Source organism: Herpailurus yagouaroundi, unplaced genomic scaffold, assembly GCF_014898765.1.
Source record: "Herpailurus yagouaroundi ecotype Mexico unplaced genomic scaffold, PumYag 139, whole genome shotgun sequence".
In the NCBI taxonomy this organism is placed as follows: domain Eukaryota; kingdom Metazoa; phylum Chordata; class Mammalia; order Carnivora; family Felidae; genus Herpailurus; species Herpailurus yagouaroundi.
This window is the reverse complement of record NW_024412394.1, coordinates 66,204,651-66,220,542: the sequence shown is the minus strand read 5'-3', so window position 1 is coordinate 66,220,542 and position 15,892 is coordinate 66,204,651. Positions and strand designations below refer to the sequence as shown.

At 39.3% G+C, this 15,892-nt stretch overlaps 1 protein-coding gene and 1 pseudogene across 1 annotated transcript in view; both read left to right on the top strand.

Moving 5' to 3' along the window:
* OSTM1 (osteoclastogenesis associated transmembrane protein 1) overlaps nt 1-3,169 on the top strand; it is a 41,471-nt gene extending 38,302 nt beyond the window's left edge. Inside the window, exon 6 of the mRNA XM_040474317.1 lies at nt 1,119-3,169. Within this exon, the coding sequence (XP_040330251.1) occupies nt 1,119-1,174 (56 nt within the window). The 3' untranslated portion in view covers nt 1,175-3,169. The remainder of the gene's footprint in view (nt 1-1,118) is intronic.
* Nucleotides 3,170-6,302: 3,133 nt separating this feature from the next.
* Nucleotides 6,303-10,383, top strand: LOC121029863 (proteasome subunit beta type-3-like; annotated as a pseudogene).
* The last annotated feature ends 5,509 nt before the right edge of the window (nt 10,384-15,892 follow it).

Below are 15,892 nucleotides of genomic sequence, written 5' to 3'. Positions count from 1 at the left end.
GAGCCATCAGCCCAGAGCTGTTCTCAGTTTTTAAGAGTCTTGGGGCGCCTGGGTGGCTCAGTTGGTTGAGCGTCTGACCTCAGCTCAGGTCATGATCTCACAGTCTGTGAGTTCGAGTCCCACATCGGACTCTGTGCTGATGGCTCAGAGCCTGGAGCCTGCTTCCGATTCTGTGTCTCCCTCTCTCTCTGCCCCTTCCCTGCTCATGCTCTGTCTCTCTGTCTCAAAAATAAATAAAAACATTAAGAAAAAAAAAATTAAAAAAAAAAGAATCTCTCATGTTTTGGCTCCCTCCCTCTCTAACCTTTTTTTTTTCCTTCCCCTCCCCCATGGTCTTCTGTCAAGTTTCTCAGGATCCACATATTTATTTATTTTTGATAGAGAGCAAGCAAGGTGCAGAGGGAGAGAATCCCAAGCAGAATCCCTCTGTCAGTGCAGAGCCTGATGCAGGGCTTGAACTCACGAACCATGAGATCATGACCTGAGCTTTTGGGGGGCCTGTGTGGCTCAGTTGGTTAAGCATCTGACTTTGGCCCAGGTTATGATCTCACGGTTTGTGAGTTTGAGCCCCATGTCGGACTCTGTGCTGACAGCTCAGAGCCTGGAGTCTGCTTTGGAATCTGACTCCCCCTCTCTCTGTACCCTCCTGTGTTCACGCTCTCTCTCTCTCTCAATAAATAAATGTTAAAGAAAAAAGACCATGAGCTGAGCTGAAATGAAGAGTTGGATGCCTAACCAACTGAGCCATCCAGGCACCCTACTAACTTAGACTTTTAAATATACAATTTTATTATTGTACCTTGTAACACTTCCAATTTTTAAGTAGAATACTCTTACCTATATTACATATTTGAGATTGTGATGTTCAAGATGATATAAATTATGTCTGTTTTATGTGGTGCTGCTTCTAACAAAGTCATGTGTGGCTGCAAGCAAAGTTACGTTTTTTGAGGTTGGTAGAAAAAAATAGACTTGGGTTTTAATTCTTAGAAGATTGAGTCTATTCTGATTCAAACATAGAATTATTAGATGAATACTATAGTTTACAAAAAAATAATGAATAATTACATTTAGAGAATTACATTTGAGTTAAAATATAATACTTTTGATTTATCTAGCCAAACGTCTCAAGTCCAGTACCAGCTTTGCAAACATTCAAGAAAATTCAAACTGAAATCTACAAAACGGAGAATTAACGTCCTGTTCCATGGGTGAATGGTAGGAGATGCAGCTTGGTCCAAAAGAAGATAAACTGATTTGACAAGTCAAGTTCCTAAGAAATGCAAGGACTTCAGATTTATTTTTAAATAAGGATTTTCAATTTTTCTTTCCTTTTTTGTTCCTTTTTTAAGGGTTTGGGTATTTTTAATTTCCAGGCCAAGTAATGTTGTCTATTTTAAAGAGTATTTGTTACAATAACAAAAGATGCAAGGACAATCTTTGTTTTGTTTTGTAGGCATATTATTACTATTTGAGACTTCTGGTAGCTCCTTATTAATATAGTATTTTAGTAGCAAAGTTTTTGAAAACTAACATTTAAAAATTAATTAATTATAGCAAAGACTTTGAAAAAGAAATATACTTGCCAAAAAGTAGCAGGTCCAAAGATTAATTTAAATTACCATTGCAGTATTATTGTTTTATATATATATTTAATATGTCATACATTACAAATAATATGTAATTCAATCTCTAGTTTACTTTAAGTGATTTTTGAAACCACTAGTTAGAAACCTCCCTAACAATTTTTAGAAGCAGGAAGGCACATTACATTTATCTTTGTAAAAAGATTTACGGTAACTGGTTTCTTACTTAACTTTTATAAATAGTGTTGTATTTAACACCTTATTTTAGCCTTTATTTCTTAAATAATTTGAAATCACTGGACTGCTGTATTATATTCAGGGCAAGATGGATTCTTTTTCTACCAGGGATTTGCATTGTGAATTACATTAAGTTATTTGGCAATTTATAATTTATTACTACTTTAAATCAAATGTAGCATTCTCACAATATGTATTTAAGTTGTTATTTTTTTTTTTTAATGGAGATTCTCTTGGGATATATGGAGATTTTTGGAGGGGAGAGAGAGGAGGGGTAAAAAAATCTTAAGGTTCAGAAAATAGGGACGTGAGGGGTGCTCACGAGAAGACTGTCGAATGGTTCATGTTGAGGGCATGAGTTAAGATGAGTCTGATACAGAAAGCAGTTAGGTTAAGATGCCTGTTTTTTTTCTAAATTATTTAAATCAGTTAAATGTGATATGATAGAAATGAAGTCAGATATTTCACTATCAGAAAGCAAATTCTATTTTGGGATGTTTGTATCAACCTTTCTAGAAAAAAGCTTCATTTCAGAATTGTTCACAGTTTTTTTCCCTCAGGTTTTTAGTGTTAGGTATTTCATTTGTTAATTCCTTCTTGCTTTCATGGTGGCAATAGGCTTTGTTCTAAATGTTGAGAATGTGAAGCCTGCTCTGTATAGAAACAAGAATTAGGTTAAATAGTACAAGAATTTTAATCCCTTCATATATAGTAAAATGCTCTATAAAGAGGCAAGAAAGTGTTTTTAATTTTTTTTAATGTTTACTATGTATGTAGAGTTGAAAAAGAAGGCTTATCTTTGGATATATAACATATCCAAAAGCCGTTACAGTTTTTCTAGTTGGCTGTGATCCATTTAAAATGTGCTGGGGTTTATTCTGTCATTGTCATTGTTCATGCTGCTGATACTAATAACACTGTCTTGATTTGAAGCATATAGTTGAGGGCCATTGAAAGCAATCTTTCATTAATGCAGATAAAACCAGTTTACATATGCAAAGTTACAAAATGGCATATTTGAATCTGTAAGTAGTGACTCTTTGATCACCTTTCAATGTTCTGTATTTCTAAAAACCATTGCTTTTGGGTATGGTTGCAAATAAGCACTTTAGAAAAGAAAAGATAGCCTTTGCTATTTTTCTGGTTGAGTCATTGCTCTTTCAACATAGCATCAGCAATAGATTTCAAAAATGAGTATTAAGCATTACACTGAAGTGTGTAAATACTTCATTTTTTAGTCATACAGATAAATTCTTTGCATAGTTTTAAATTCTGAGACACATAAGCATATGTGTGTGCATCTTTAGCTTTTGACACTTTGAAATAAAGGAAGTAACTTAAAAAAATTGCAGTGCACCATATTTGATTTTTTTTAAGATATATTTTTAAAACTTCAGATATAATTGAACGTCACACATCAGTTTTTCAGGCATTGAGTTTAAATGCCTACTTTAAAAGTACCATTGGGGCGCCTGGGTGGCACAGTCGGTTGAGCGTCCGACTTCAGCCAGGTCACGATCTCGCGGTCCGTGAGTTCGAGCCCTGCGTCAGGCTCTGGGCTGATGGCTCGGAGCCTGGAGCCTGTTTCCGATTCTGTGTCTCCCTCTCTCTCTGCCCCTCCCCCGTTCATGCTCTGTCTCTCTGTGTCCCAAAAATAAATAAAAAACGTTAAAAAAAAAAAGTACCATCTAATCATTTTGTTGTTAATAAAAATGTACTTTTGGATTGTTTATTTTTTTGTTTGGATTTGAGATGTAGAACTAGCATCAGCTAGCTATCTTAAAATGTGACTCTAAATCAATACCACCAGAGTGTAGATGGTAAAGGTTACTTCTAAGGGGACAGCATTTTCTAATGTTTCATGGATGAGCTGTACTTCTACTGCAGTGTACTCCTTATAAACCGAAATGTTTTTCCAGAACGTTATTATTGGGGTTGCATTCCTGATGAAAGACTTGACATCTATAAATAATAGACATCAGCAGCAATGAATTAAAAAAGTAAAATTTATACCAGTAACCTATGTACCTGTTGAAGATAGGAAAAAAATTATGTTCCAAGCACATTGGTTTCTGAGCTACAAGAAACCTTAGTGGTCATCTGGTCACAGACTTTGAGAGCCAGATGGATCCCTAAAGACAGCTGGATCTAACCCATCCACTGCATGAATTCCCTCTAAAAAGTGTATCACTTATTTCCTATCTTCTCAATTGAGGAAGCAGAACATCATGGAGCTCCTTATTTATGACTGAGCCATTGTTTGATAGTCAAATCTAAAATTGAGACTTGAAATACCTAATCAAATGTTTTTCTACTCGGCTCATCCAAAATTCCAAAAAATGATCACATTGATTATAAGAAGAGCTTCGGCCTATGCTGAATTATACATGTAACACATAAAAATTACAACTCTACCAGGGTTGCTTGTTCTAAACTATTACATTGGGTATAATAAATATTAGTCATACATGTAACATACTTAATGACCAGTAGTTTTCTTTGTCTCCTTGGAACTAAAGAGGGCTTTTAGAAGATAATATGACTAATTCATGCTTCTTAAAGTAGGGAGGTTTTCCATAATAATTTTAAAAATCTTTTTCCTGTGATAAACATGTATTTTTTAAAACATCCATCCCAGTACCTAAATGCAATCAAAATATTTCAAACCTTTAAAAGGAATGAATGATAAGCCCATCTTTAGCTAGATATTGTAGTAAATCCTCCATTGTCATACCTAAGTACCAGAATTGTATCCAAAAGTTTTGCCCAATAGCATTAGAAGTGAAAAACAATTCAACAACTGTAATTTCTGGAGTAATTGTAGACAACTAGAATGTAGATAGGAGGATTGGAAGTTTGACTTCTGAAGCAGAAGAGTAAGCAGAAGGAAGTAGGTTTCTGGTCACCAGAATGTGTATCTTCAGAGGCAGAGGCCCACAAGAGAAAGCTTGACAGTCATCCCTGTTTCCAGAGGGGAAGTTATGTCTTCCCTTTCTCCCTCCTATTAGTACTTCATTTTCTATGTTCATTTGAAGTGCTATTGCCAGTAATGTAATAGGAGCTGAGATATAAAGGGCTTGACCGTGGCTTTGTAAAATCCTAATCCTCAAAATAAATAAACAAACAAATAAAATCCAAATCCTCTTTATATCTTGGCTGTTCTTCACTAAACAAGGCAGTGTTTTTTTGTTGTTTTGTTTTGTTTTGTTTTGTTTTGTTTTTACAACCTAGGGACTGTTATCAGTCAAACTCCAGCATTTCCCACCTCACCCCCCAACACATACACATGCTCTTTCTCTTGCTTTTCTCCTTATGGGTTTGGAGAATTATGGTGTGGGCAAACAGCTAGCACAGGATGTAAAGAGTGTGAGTGAGCAAGTAGAATCTCCACATTTACTCTTTCCCCTCACACCTCTCCCCTGTGATTCCCAAATATTTATATAGGAGGGACCTAGGAATGGAAATCTCTAGGAGTAGTATTAGATTGTATATTTACTGGGGGAGGCTTTTGGAAAATGATGGACATTGTGAAAGGGCTAAGACTGCTTGAAATTACACTGCTTGCCACACTTTGCCCACCATCCACTCAGGACTTACTCCTGCTCCAACCCAGCATCTCAGGAGAAACATGAAATTGTTGTTTAGCTGCTTTGGCTCCTCCTGCTAGGTTTATGTCCTCTTTTCTTTGTTCGCTTTTCCCCCTGTCTCCTAATACCACAATAGATAGAATTCATAGGAACTATCCTTTGTAGTTTAGCTATTATCACCAAATCTGCACCACTCATTCTGTGTCTTTGAAACACCATGGATAGGTGCTTACTTACATGGGTACTGAAATTTTGCTTGTAACCAACCCCACCATGCTGGAAGTGAGTTAGAGAATGCAGTCACTGACCTGGTCAGGCTCTGGAAAACCCTTTTGGGGGTTGAGATCCTTGCTTATTGATAGTCTGCTTTCACGAGGTATATCCATGTCACTTTTGGCTCTCAAGTCCACCCAGCTCCTTGGATTTAAGCCCTGTCATTTACTCTTGTTCCCATAGTGCCACCATTTTTCTTTGTCCCCATTAGCTTCACAAACACCAAAAATTCAAATGACCTGATGGGATTGTGGTAAAGTCTAAGTTTTTCAGTACTTTAAAGAAATCATTCCTTTGCCTTCAGGATTGCAAAGTTTCTGAAGAGAGTCCTGCTATAGTTCTTGTATTTGTTCTTCTGTATGTTATGTTTTTGTTGTTTTCTGTCTACCTTCAAGATTTCTTCTTAATTTTTGATTTCCAGCAGGTTTACTGTGATGTGTCTGGGTGTATTTTTCTTTGTATTCTCCTAGATCCACTAGATCCTTTAGTGTTTTAATCATGGTTATTTTTATATTATTTTATGTTTTATTTTTTAAGTAGGCTCCATGCCCAGTGTGGAGCCCAACATGGGGCTTGAACTCATGACCCTGAGGTTAAGACCTGAGCTGAGATCAAGAGTTGGCTGCTTAACTGACTGAGCTACTCAGGTGTCCCTAATCACAGTTATTTTAAAGTTCTTGTTGGATAGTATCAATATCTGAACCATCTCTGGATCTAGTTCTTTGATTACTTCATCTCTTGACAATACATCATTGTCATTTTCTTCTTGATTTTTAATTCATCTTACAATTTTTGCCTAAATGTCAGACATTGCACGAAAAAGAACAGTAGAAACTGAAATAACTAGTATTCATACCTACAACTGAGCAAACATTTCTATCAGACTATTAGTATGAGGAGTGAGGGTTGAATACCTCCCATCAGTAGTTGATCTGGATTTGGGTTTTATTGTTAATATTATTACCTTCAGTATATCACAGGTCAAATTACTCCAGTGATCGAATTTGTGCAGCTACTTTGTGTTTGGTGTGTGGCCTAGAATGCCAAGAGAGTTCTTCTCAGTGTTCCTACTTCAACTTTCAGCAGACTGTGTATAACCGTGCTAAGTGGGATCTCTCTCCATGGTCTTGTCTCTTCCTCAGCTATAGGGGTCTCTTGCTTGTTTCTTTGTGCAAGGCTTATGGTAGGGGTAGGCATTGTTTCTCCCCCCTCTAACCTCAGTTTCATGCAGGTCCTGGGCTCTTGAGCTTTAGGGTGGGTCTCCTTCTCCCCCATGGCAATCGGACACTGCATTGTAATGGGGGAGGTCTTAAATGGGAGTGAGTTTTCTGTCCCTTTCTCACTGACAGTAGACCTTGCTTTGTATCAGTGAAGGATCCTGGTGACTGGTAGGTTTCTTGCCTTCCTCCAGCATCTGATGGCTTTTGCTTCAACTCCTCTTCTGCCACAGCCAACCTTATCTTGGGACCAGGGGGCAAGAAGATTTAGTACCACTCCTTTAGTGGCAGATGGCTTTTTCTTTGTATGGAAGATGGACATGGGCCCCATGCCTGTCTCGCATTGGTAGCTGGCCGTCATCTGCATGCCTGTCTCACCAAAGGGAGGCTCTTTCAGTTCTCCTGATCTGCACCCAGTCTTTCCTGTGAATACCCAGGGAGGCCTATGGAAAAGTGCTGGCAAATGGGGCACAGACTTTGTATCCATGGCTCCCAGGGGTTCTAAGTTGTCATTCTAGCCATACTTGGTCTTTAAACTTCTGTTAACATTTCAGGTTTTTTACCTTTACTTTTTTGGCTGCTACTCTTCCTCCTGTACTCTTCCCAAAGCAAAATAGTTGGTAGGAGCAGTGTTTACTGGCTTTCTATATCCTAAGTGGGACTAGAACTCGCTGATTGCTTCTTTATTGTCAACTGTTTTTACTTGATGGAAAACTGCTCAACAATTTGTTTAATACATTCAAAGAGGTAAAACAGGCAGTGAGGGCCTTAACCAGTTGACTGGAATTGTGGCTATTGGAGGTCCCAGTATACTGCAATTATGTCTATTATGTCCTATAATGGAGGGGCCGTCATGGCCTTGAAAGGGAAGAACTGTGTGGCTATCGCTGCTGACAGGCACTTTGGGATCCAGGCCCAGATGGTGACCACGGGATTTCAGAAGTTCTTTCCCATGGGCAGTCAGCTGTATATAGGACTGACTGGGCTTATCACTGATGTCCAGACTGTTGCCCAGCAACTCAAGTTCTGGTTGAACCTGTATGAGCTGAAGGATGGTTGGGAGATCAAGGCTTACACCCTCATGAGCATCATGGCCAACCTCTTGTACAGAGATGGTTTGGCCCCTACTACACAGAGCCAGAAATCCCTGGGTTGAACCTGAAGACCTTTAAGCTCTTCATTTGATCTCTAGACTCATCAGCAACCCCATGGTGACTGACGACTTTGTGGTCAGTGACATCTACTCCAAACAAGAATGGGATGTAGGAGTCCTTCTGGGAGCCTAACATGGATCCAGAACACTGTTTGAAACCATCCTACAAGCCATGCTGAATGCTGTGGATCAAGATGCAATGCCAGGCATGGGCGCCATTGTCCACATCATTGAGAAGGACAAAATTATCACCAGGACACTGAAGGCTCAAATGGACTAATCTTCTGTTCCCAGAGCCTACTTTTTTTTTTTTTTTAAGTAAAATAGTTTTTCTTTCAAAAACAAAACAAAAGGTAAAGAGGTAAAACAAAAAGTAAGATTGGCAATTAGGGAAGCCATTAAAAGGAACCAAGTCCCCAAAAATATGGTAGCTGAAATTAACTCAATGGAAAGGTTTCATAGCAAATAAGACATAGTTAAAGAGTTAACTCAAAATATGTTAGAAGAGTATCTTCAGAAGGAAACAGGGAAAGAAAAAAGTTTGGGAATACAGATTGGGGAGGGGGTAGGTAAGAGATAGAGGGGGTGCATTAAAAAATTTAATATAAATATAGTTAGAGTCCCTGAAGCAAAGGAGAAAGAAAATGAGATGGAAGCAATTTTTGAAAACATCATAGCTGAGAATTTTCCAAACTGGTGAAAAACATTGCCACAAATGAAGATGCCCAAGAAGAATTTAAAACAAACCAAAACAACCTAGTCACATTCATAGTAGATAAAAACCAAAGAGAAAATCTTATAAACCAGCTGGAGAAAAGATATTACCTTTAAAAGAGCAATAACTAAACTTATTGCTTATTTCTCAAGAGAAAATGAAAGCCAGAAGACAAATGGAATATTTTCAAAGTGCTAAAAGAAAGTGATTGACAATCTAGAGTTCTACGCCCAATCAAAAATGTTTTTCAAAATTAAGAAGGAGATAAAGGCATCTATGGACATAAAGACAGAAAATTCTCACAAGTAGGCCTACATATTTTTTTTTCTTTTTTTGTTTTTGTTTTTGTTTTTGTTTTTTTGACAAGCAGGCCTACATATTAAAGGATTTACTAAAGGCAGTTCTTCAGGGAGAAGTAAAATGACCCTAGATGGAAACTCAGGTATAAGAAGAAAAGATTGATGAAAAGGGTAAAATATATAGATAAATTTAAATAATAATGACTGGACACAACAATAATATTCTGTGGGATGTCTCTTTTTCTCTAATATATAGATAGATATTCATATATCTATGTATATGAAAGAATGAATAGATAAAAACAACAATGGCATAAACATCAAGAGAAGATTATTTTTGGAGTTAAAATATTTTAAGGTCATTGCATTACCTGGAAAGCTTATTTCTTTAGGCTGTTTCTGGAAGTAGAATTGATTTTCAAATAGGTACTAGTAATGAACTTTGTTGTTTTTAAGTTGGACTGAAGATACATTCTGACTCAGATCCAATTCCCCTCCTTTCACTACATCTTTTAGGATTTTCTTCTGCTTTTTCTTCGTATTTTTTAAGGAAGCACTTTGCCATAACAGAAAAAACAAGGGCTTTAGAATCAATCAGACCTGGGCTTAAACTCCTGTTTTTCCCCTTATTTGGGCAAGCAATTTACTTCTCTGAGCCTTCACTTTGGGAGGGCTGTGAAAATGGGAAGTAATAATACTGTTCTCACAAGATTATTGTGCAAATTAAATGAGATTAAGTATACAAAGAGCCTACAGCGCAATGCCCAATATGTAGTGCTTCATATTGCTCAGTAAGTACTAGTTTTTTTCCCTTATGGACTGCATTGTGCAACTGGCATTGGATTATACACCCTCTCACGTTGTTTCCTGGGTTCCTTACATTTGTGATTATTATCCCTCCTCTCTTGGCTAGATTGTAATCTTCTCCAGTTCAGGGACTATATATCTCCCTTTTGTATCCTTTGCTCAGTGAATGGCGTTTGGAGTAAGAGCAGTACTTGCTTGAGGAAAGCATGTGTGAATGAGATAAGATACATCCCTGCACTATACATTATGTTGGAAGGCGTCTTTGTAGCAGTTCCACCCAGAAGGATATTTGAGACCTTGAAGAAAAGTCCTTCAGCTGCCCATGAGAAGCATAAGTGGTGAAAACATACTTAATGGAAAAGAGAGAAATGCCATCTTACCATTCAGGAACACTCCAGTTTAAGCACTGAAGATTCCAGGCTGGAACTGGTGCTGAGTACCATGGATTGCTGCCCTTAAAACTAGTATCTTAAGTTGTATATAATAGCTTTTCTGGGCAAGAGTCCCATCTACTTTTTTTTTTTATTTTTTTTAAATTTTTTTTTTTTCAACGTTTATTTATTTTTGGGACAGAGAGAGACAGAGCATGAATGGGGGAGGGGCAGAGAGAGAGGGAGACACAGAATCGGAAACAGGCTCCAGGCTCCGAGCCATCGGCCCAGAGCCCGACGCGGGGCTCGAACTCACGGACCGTGAGATCGTGACCTGGCTGAAGTCGGACGCTTAACCGACTGCGCCACCCAGGCGCCCCAAGAGTCCCATCTACTTAATCTCTGCTAGATGAGTATACATTAGTTCTGACTGATGAAAAATACCAAGTTAAATCAGACAGTTAAAAAAATCAACATGATGCCCATAACTGGTTTATCTTTCCTTTCAGTAATCCCACATATTACCTACTTATTTGCTGTAATGAACATGCCATTCAGCTAAAATAAGATTAACTGCTTAAACCGAGGCATTACCGGCAGAGAACTTTAATGCCGCTTTGTGTTTCATTATGAAGTTCAGTGGTTAAATGATACGGTGTTGTCGTTTCTTCCTTTGTAATCAAGAGGGTTTCACTTAGGATTAGTGCACCCCAGCCGATTCTCCTGATGGAACGTTTGAAGCAGCAAGTTTATATGTCTAGGTTACAGCCTGGCAGCAATAATAACCTTCAGAATCAAACCTGTTGGCTTCATCACCGCTCAAATTGCACTGCTCCTTGTGAGGCTCCCCTCTGCTCTAATGGTGATGGAAATCTCACTTGCCATGCAGATTATGAAAGGCAAATTGGAAGGGGGGTTAGCCATGCAGCTGGAAAATAGCACTGTGATGACCCAGGTGGGATCAGAGTTCAGAATGTTAACCCAAGTTTGTCCCAAGTGAATGAACATTTGCCTGTTCTCTGCATCAAGGTCAAATCCCACTTCAGTGGAGCTTTTCTGGACTGTTCCAGCCCCACTCATCTCTCTTTTCTTTGAACTTTAATTGCAATTCTAGTTCTCCCTAAACAAGGCTATTTATTCATTTATGTGATTCATATCATTGTTCTATATGGGCTAACACCCTCTTCAGTTAGAAGTCCAGGACTAACATCTACATGGTCCTGGGTCCATAAGAGCATGTTGTTTAACAATTGCTCATTGACTGAAGGAAACACCCTCTGTGTGATGTGACCTATTATGACTCAGCCTGGGTAGTCCACAGTGGGGACTATCAGCCTCAGCCGAGCCTGAAGTTAGCCCCTATCCTTATCATGCCTTCTCTTCTATGGAGTATATTCCATTTTTGTGGTTCATCAGAAAGTCAGACAAAGAGAGTAAACATGGTGACCAATAGATTTGTACATCCATTCTTTTTTTTTTTTTCTTTCAGTAAATGCATATTAAATGCCTACTGTGTACCAAGTCTTTTCAGAACTCTAAGAACTGAGAAACTTCTTGCTGACCATTTTGGTGGAGAATGGAGAAAACAGTTTGAAAGAGCTCGAAGGAGATTCCTTTCTTCTCACACAGTATCCTTCAGCCCCAACTTTTGGGCAGGAGCACCTTCTATAATTCTTCCTTTCCCTGTTTGTTTATTCACCTCCTCTTCCCATTCTCACTTCTCCACCTCCTCAAATCGCGGTGATAGATGGGACTGCTCCTCCCCTGCCTCCCTGGCTGCGATAATAGCAGGCTATTGAATTTTCCTGTGTGAAACTGGTTTGCTCAGGTCTCTGCCAAGCAGGCTGCACTTGCTAGGTTGGATGGATTCCAGTGTGCTCCTCTGGATAGGATTTAGTGTGGGTCAGGATTCCTTAGTGGGTAGGAAGAGGGTGGGGAGAGAAGAGGGAGCCCAGCCAATCATAGTACTCCATTCTCTTAGGCACAGTGACTGGATTCTATGCTTGGCTGCTCCTACCACTAACACACACACACACACACACACACACACACACACACACACACATCTCTGTTCATCTGTTAAACAGCAGGGTCCTGCAATTTGGCAGCCTTGCCATAATCATATAGAATGGCAGAGGAACAATTATCTACAAAAAGAGACTCTTAAAAACACAAAATTGACAGATTCCTTCTTTAAACTTCTTCTCAGTGTGTCCCCTGAAAACAGTCTATTTCTGAGTCCTTTGGAGTAGATCTCTATCTGTAACCAGCTTCCCATTCCCATTGTATACCTCACTTGTCGTCAGCACTGCAGTATCTGTTCACTGGTGTCAACTCCATTCTCTCTCTTGCCTGACCACTTAATACTTTACCAGGTTAATATTCTTAGAGCATAATTCTGATCTTATTTGCACATGTACTCAAAAATCTTTATGACACCCAAGTACTATGAATTATGGAGATGGCCACTGGGCAACAGAATGGATTTGCCAGGCATTTGCCATGGGTACCAGCTGAATCCATGTCTGAATGGTTAAAGATAAACATCAGACTGTTTTGCTAGGCTGTCTCTTATCTTTCAGATATAAAATGTATTCTGTGTTTGCAGTTACTGTCAATGTTATATTTATATAGATTTGTGCTCTGTGTATGGGCAATGGTCTAAAAGAAGGTCTACTGATTGCTCATGTTTGGAAACTGATCTGAGCAGAGTTTGAGGTGGGGCAGAGTAAGATGCATGACAGTTTTCTAGTTTCCTTTTGATTTCACACCATACCATTTCTGAGATGCTGAAAAACACTTTAAAGTGCCCTTTTCTGGGGCACCTGGGTGGCTCAGTCAGTTAAGCATCTGACTCTTGATTTCAGCTCAGGTCATGATCTCATGGTTCATGAATGCAAGCCCTGCATCTGGCTCTGCTCCTGACAGTGAGGAGCCTACTTGGGATTCTCTCTCTGCCTCTATCTCTCAATAAATAAATAAACAAACAAACATTAAAAAAAATAATGAAGTGCCCTTTTCTACTGTCAAGATGGCACTGGTTTTTTAAAAAAATCTCTTTGCCTCTCTTTTTCCTAACTCTGGCAAGGAAGAAGAGTGATGGAAAGGAAGATGTCTGTGGCAGAAGTTGCTCCTTGCCCCCAGTATTTGTTCTATGTTTCTTCTATAGTTATAGAAATTTGAGCTGGACACGTGACTTCCCAGGGTAAAGACATTTCCCAGCTTCCTTGATGCTAGGGTAGTCACCTGACTGAGTGGTGGCCCATGGGCTCACAGCAGAAATGTCGAATGGCAACTTCTGGGATCCCCATTTTAAGGGAGAGCTAGTGTAGGACAATGTAAAGGAAAAACTCCCGTGTTTCTCCTTTACCCCTACACCACTACCACATTTCGCTTCACTTCCGACACCACATGTGTGGGTTTTCTGCATATTGAGCAATTCCCTGGTACCAGCTGGGTGTCCTACAATTTTACTCAGTTCTGACACAAGCTACTTGGAGTTAGTGTCAGATCCCACAGGTTAAAAACTTAGTTCCACGAAACTGCCCCCAACCTCTCATTTCAGATGTCAATCACAAGTCCTGTGTTGTCCCCTATACTTCTGACTGGCTATAATTGGGGTTCCCATGACCCTCTTTTTGGGTTTGATAATTTGCTACAGTGACTTAAAGAACTCAGGGAAACATACATTTATCAGCTTGTTATATAATTAAGAATTTGATAAAGATTACAGATGAACAGCCAGATGAAGAAATACATGGGAGAGGTCCAGAAGAGTCCTAAGTGCAGGAGCTTCTGTCCCTGTGGAGTTGGGGTACATCACTCTCCCCTCATGTGGATGTGTTTACCAACCCAGAAACTCTGAATCCCCCATATGTTGGGGATTTTTATGAAGGCTTCATCACTTAGCTATGATTGGTTATTAACTCAATCTCCAGCCACTTTATAAAACTTCCCAGAGAATAGAGGGTGGGATTAAAAGTTCCAAACTTCTGGGAGGCCTGGGTGGCTCAGTTGGTTGGTTAAGCCGCCGACTTTAGCTCAGGTCATGATCTCGCGGTCTGTGAGTTCGAGTCCCGCGTCAGGCTCTGTGCTGGCAGCTCAGAGCCTGGAGCCTGTTTCGGATTCTGTGTCTCCCTCTCTCTGACCCTCCCCCATTCATGCTCTGTCTCTCTCTGTCTCAAAAATAAATAAACGTTAAAAAAAATTAAAAAAAAATTTCCAAGCTTCTAATTATGGCTTGATCTTTCTGGTCACCAGGCCCCATCTCATTAGAATAAATGACACGTCCTGGAAATTCCAAGGAATTTAGGAGCCGTGTGTCTAGAACTAGGGTCAAAGACCAAAGATTAGGAATGAGAGTTCCTACTGCTCTTATCATTTAGGAAATTATAAGGGTTTTAGGAGGACTGTGGCAGGAACTGGGAAACAGAGGCCAATATATATATTTCCTATTATTTCACAAGGTCCTTTATCTTTCTTCTTTTCCTCCATCCTGCTGCTTGGAATATGGCTGTAATGGCTGGAGCTCCATCTTGAAAGAAGGGACAAGGGCCATGCACAGCAGAGCGATAAGCCTGAGTCCTTGACACGATGGAGTCCCCTACCAACTCAGGACTACCCACTCGGATTTTATGTGAAGGAAGAATAAACATCTTGCTTACGCTACTAATATTTTGAGTTTTAGGTCATTCACAGTTAAACCAACACCAGCTGATTCAGTACATTTCAGGTGAACAGATGAAAAGAGGAATTCTGTTTCGCACTAAAGGACAAGATCATGTGTCATATTGCCCAGAACGGGGTAAATGCGTGATAGGCTGGTATGAAAAGAGTGAAAAGCTAGGTATCTGTTTTGGGGGGAGTTGGTAAGAGCAATGCTACTTCCTAAAAGTAACCAATGGCAAGGCTTTGAACTCCTTTCTTTCTCTGCTGTTGGTTCTTAATCTACCAGTACAAATCCCTTGAGCATCCATTGTCCATACTGGTAAAACAACAATAACATTCTGTAATTGGCTTTCGTTTCACAAATAAGAAACACGGAACAATTCATATATAAAGATGCATTCTTAGATAGTTTGAAAATTGAAATAAACTCAAAGATAAGTAATAATAAAAAGAAGAGCAGGGTGCCTGGGTGGCTTGGTCGGTTGAGCGTCGGACTTCAGCTCAGGTCATGATCTCACGGTCCGTGAGTTCAAGCCCCGCGTCGGGCTCTGTGCTGACAGCTCAGAGCCTGGAGCCTGTTTCAGATTCTGTGTCTCCCTCTCTCTCTGCCCCTCCCCCTCTCGTGCTCTGTCTCTCTCTGTCTCAAAAATAAATAAACGTTAAAAAAATTAAAAAAAAAAAAAGAGCTCCATCTTACTGACAGTCTTCGATGTTTTAAGCACTGTGCTAACTATTTTACCAACTTATCTGATTTAATCCTAACAACAATCTGATGTGTTAAACACCGTTTTGAGCTCCATTTTCTGGATGAGAAAACTGATATTTAGAAAGGCGAAGCACACCTAGAATCATACAATTAATAAGAACAGATCTGCATGACTTCAAAACCCCTATTCCTAAGCAATACTCTGAAGTTGTGAAGAAAATCTATTTTTGTTAACTCGAGATCTCTTTTTATGCAAATGAGTGGCAGTTGGTT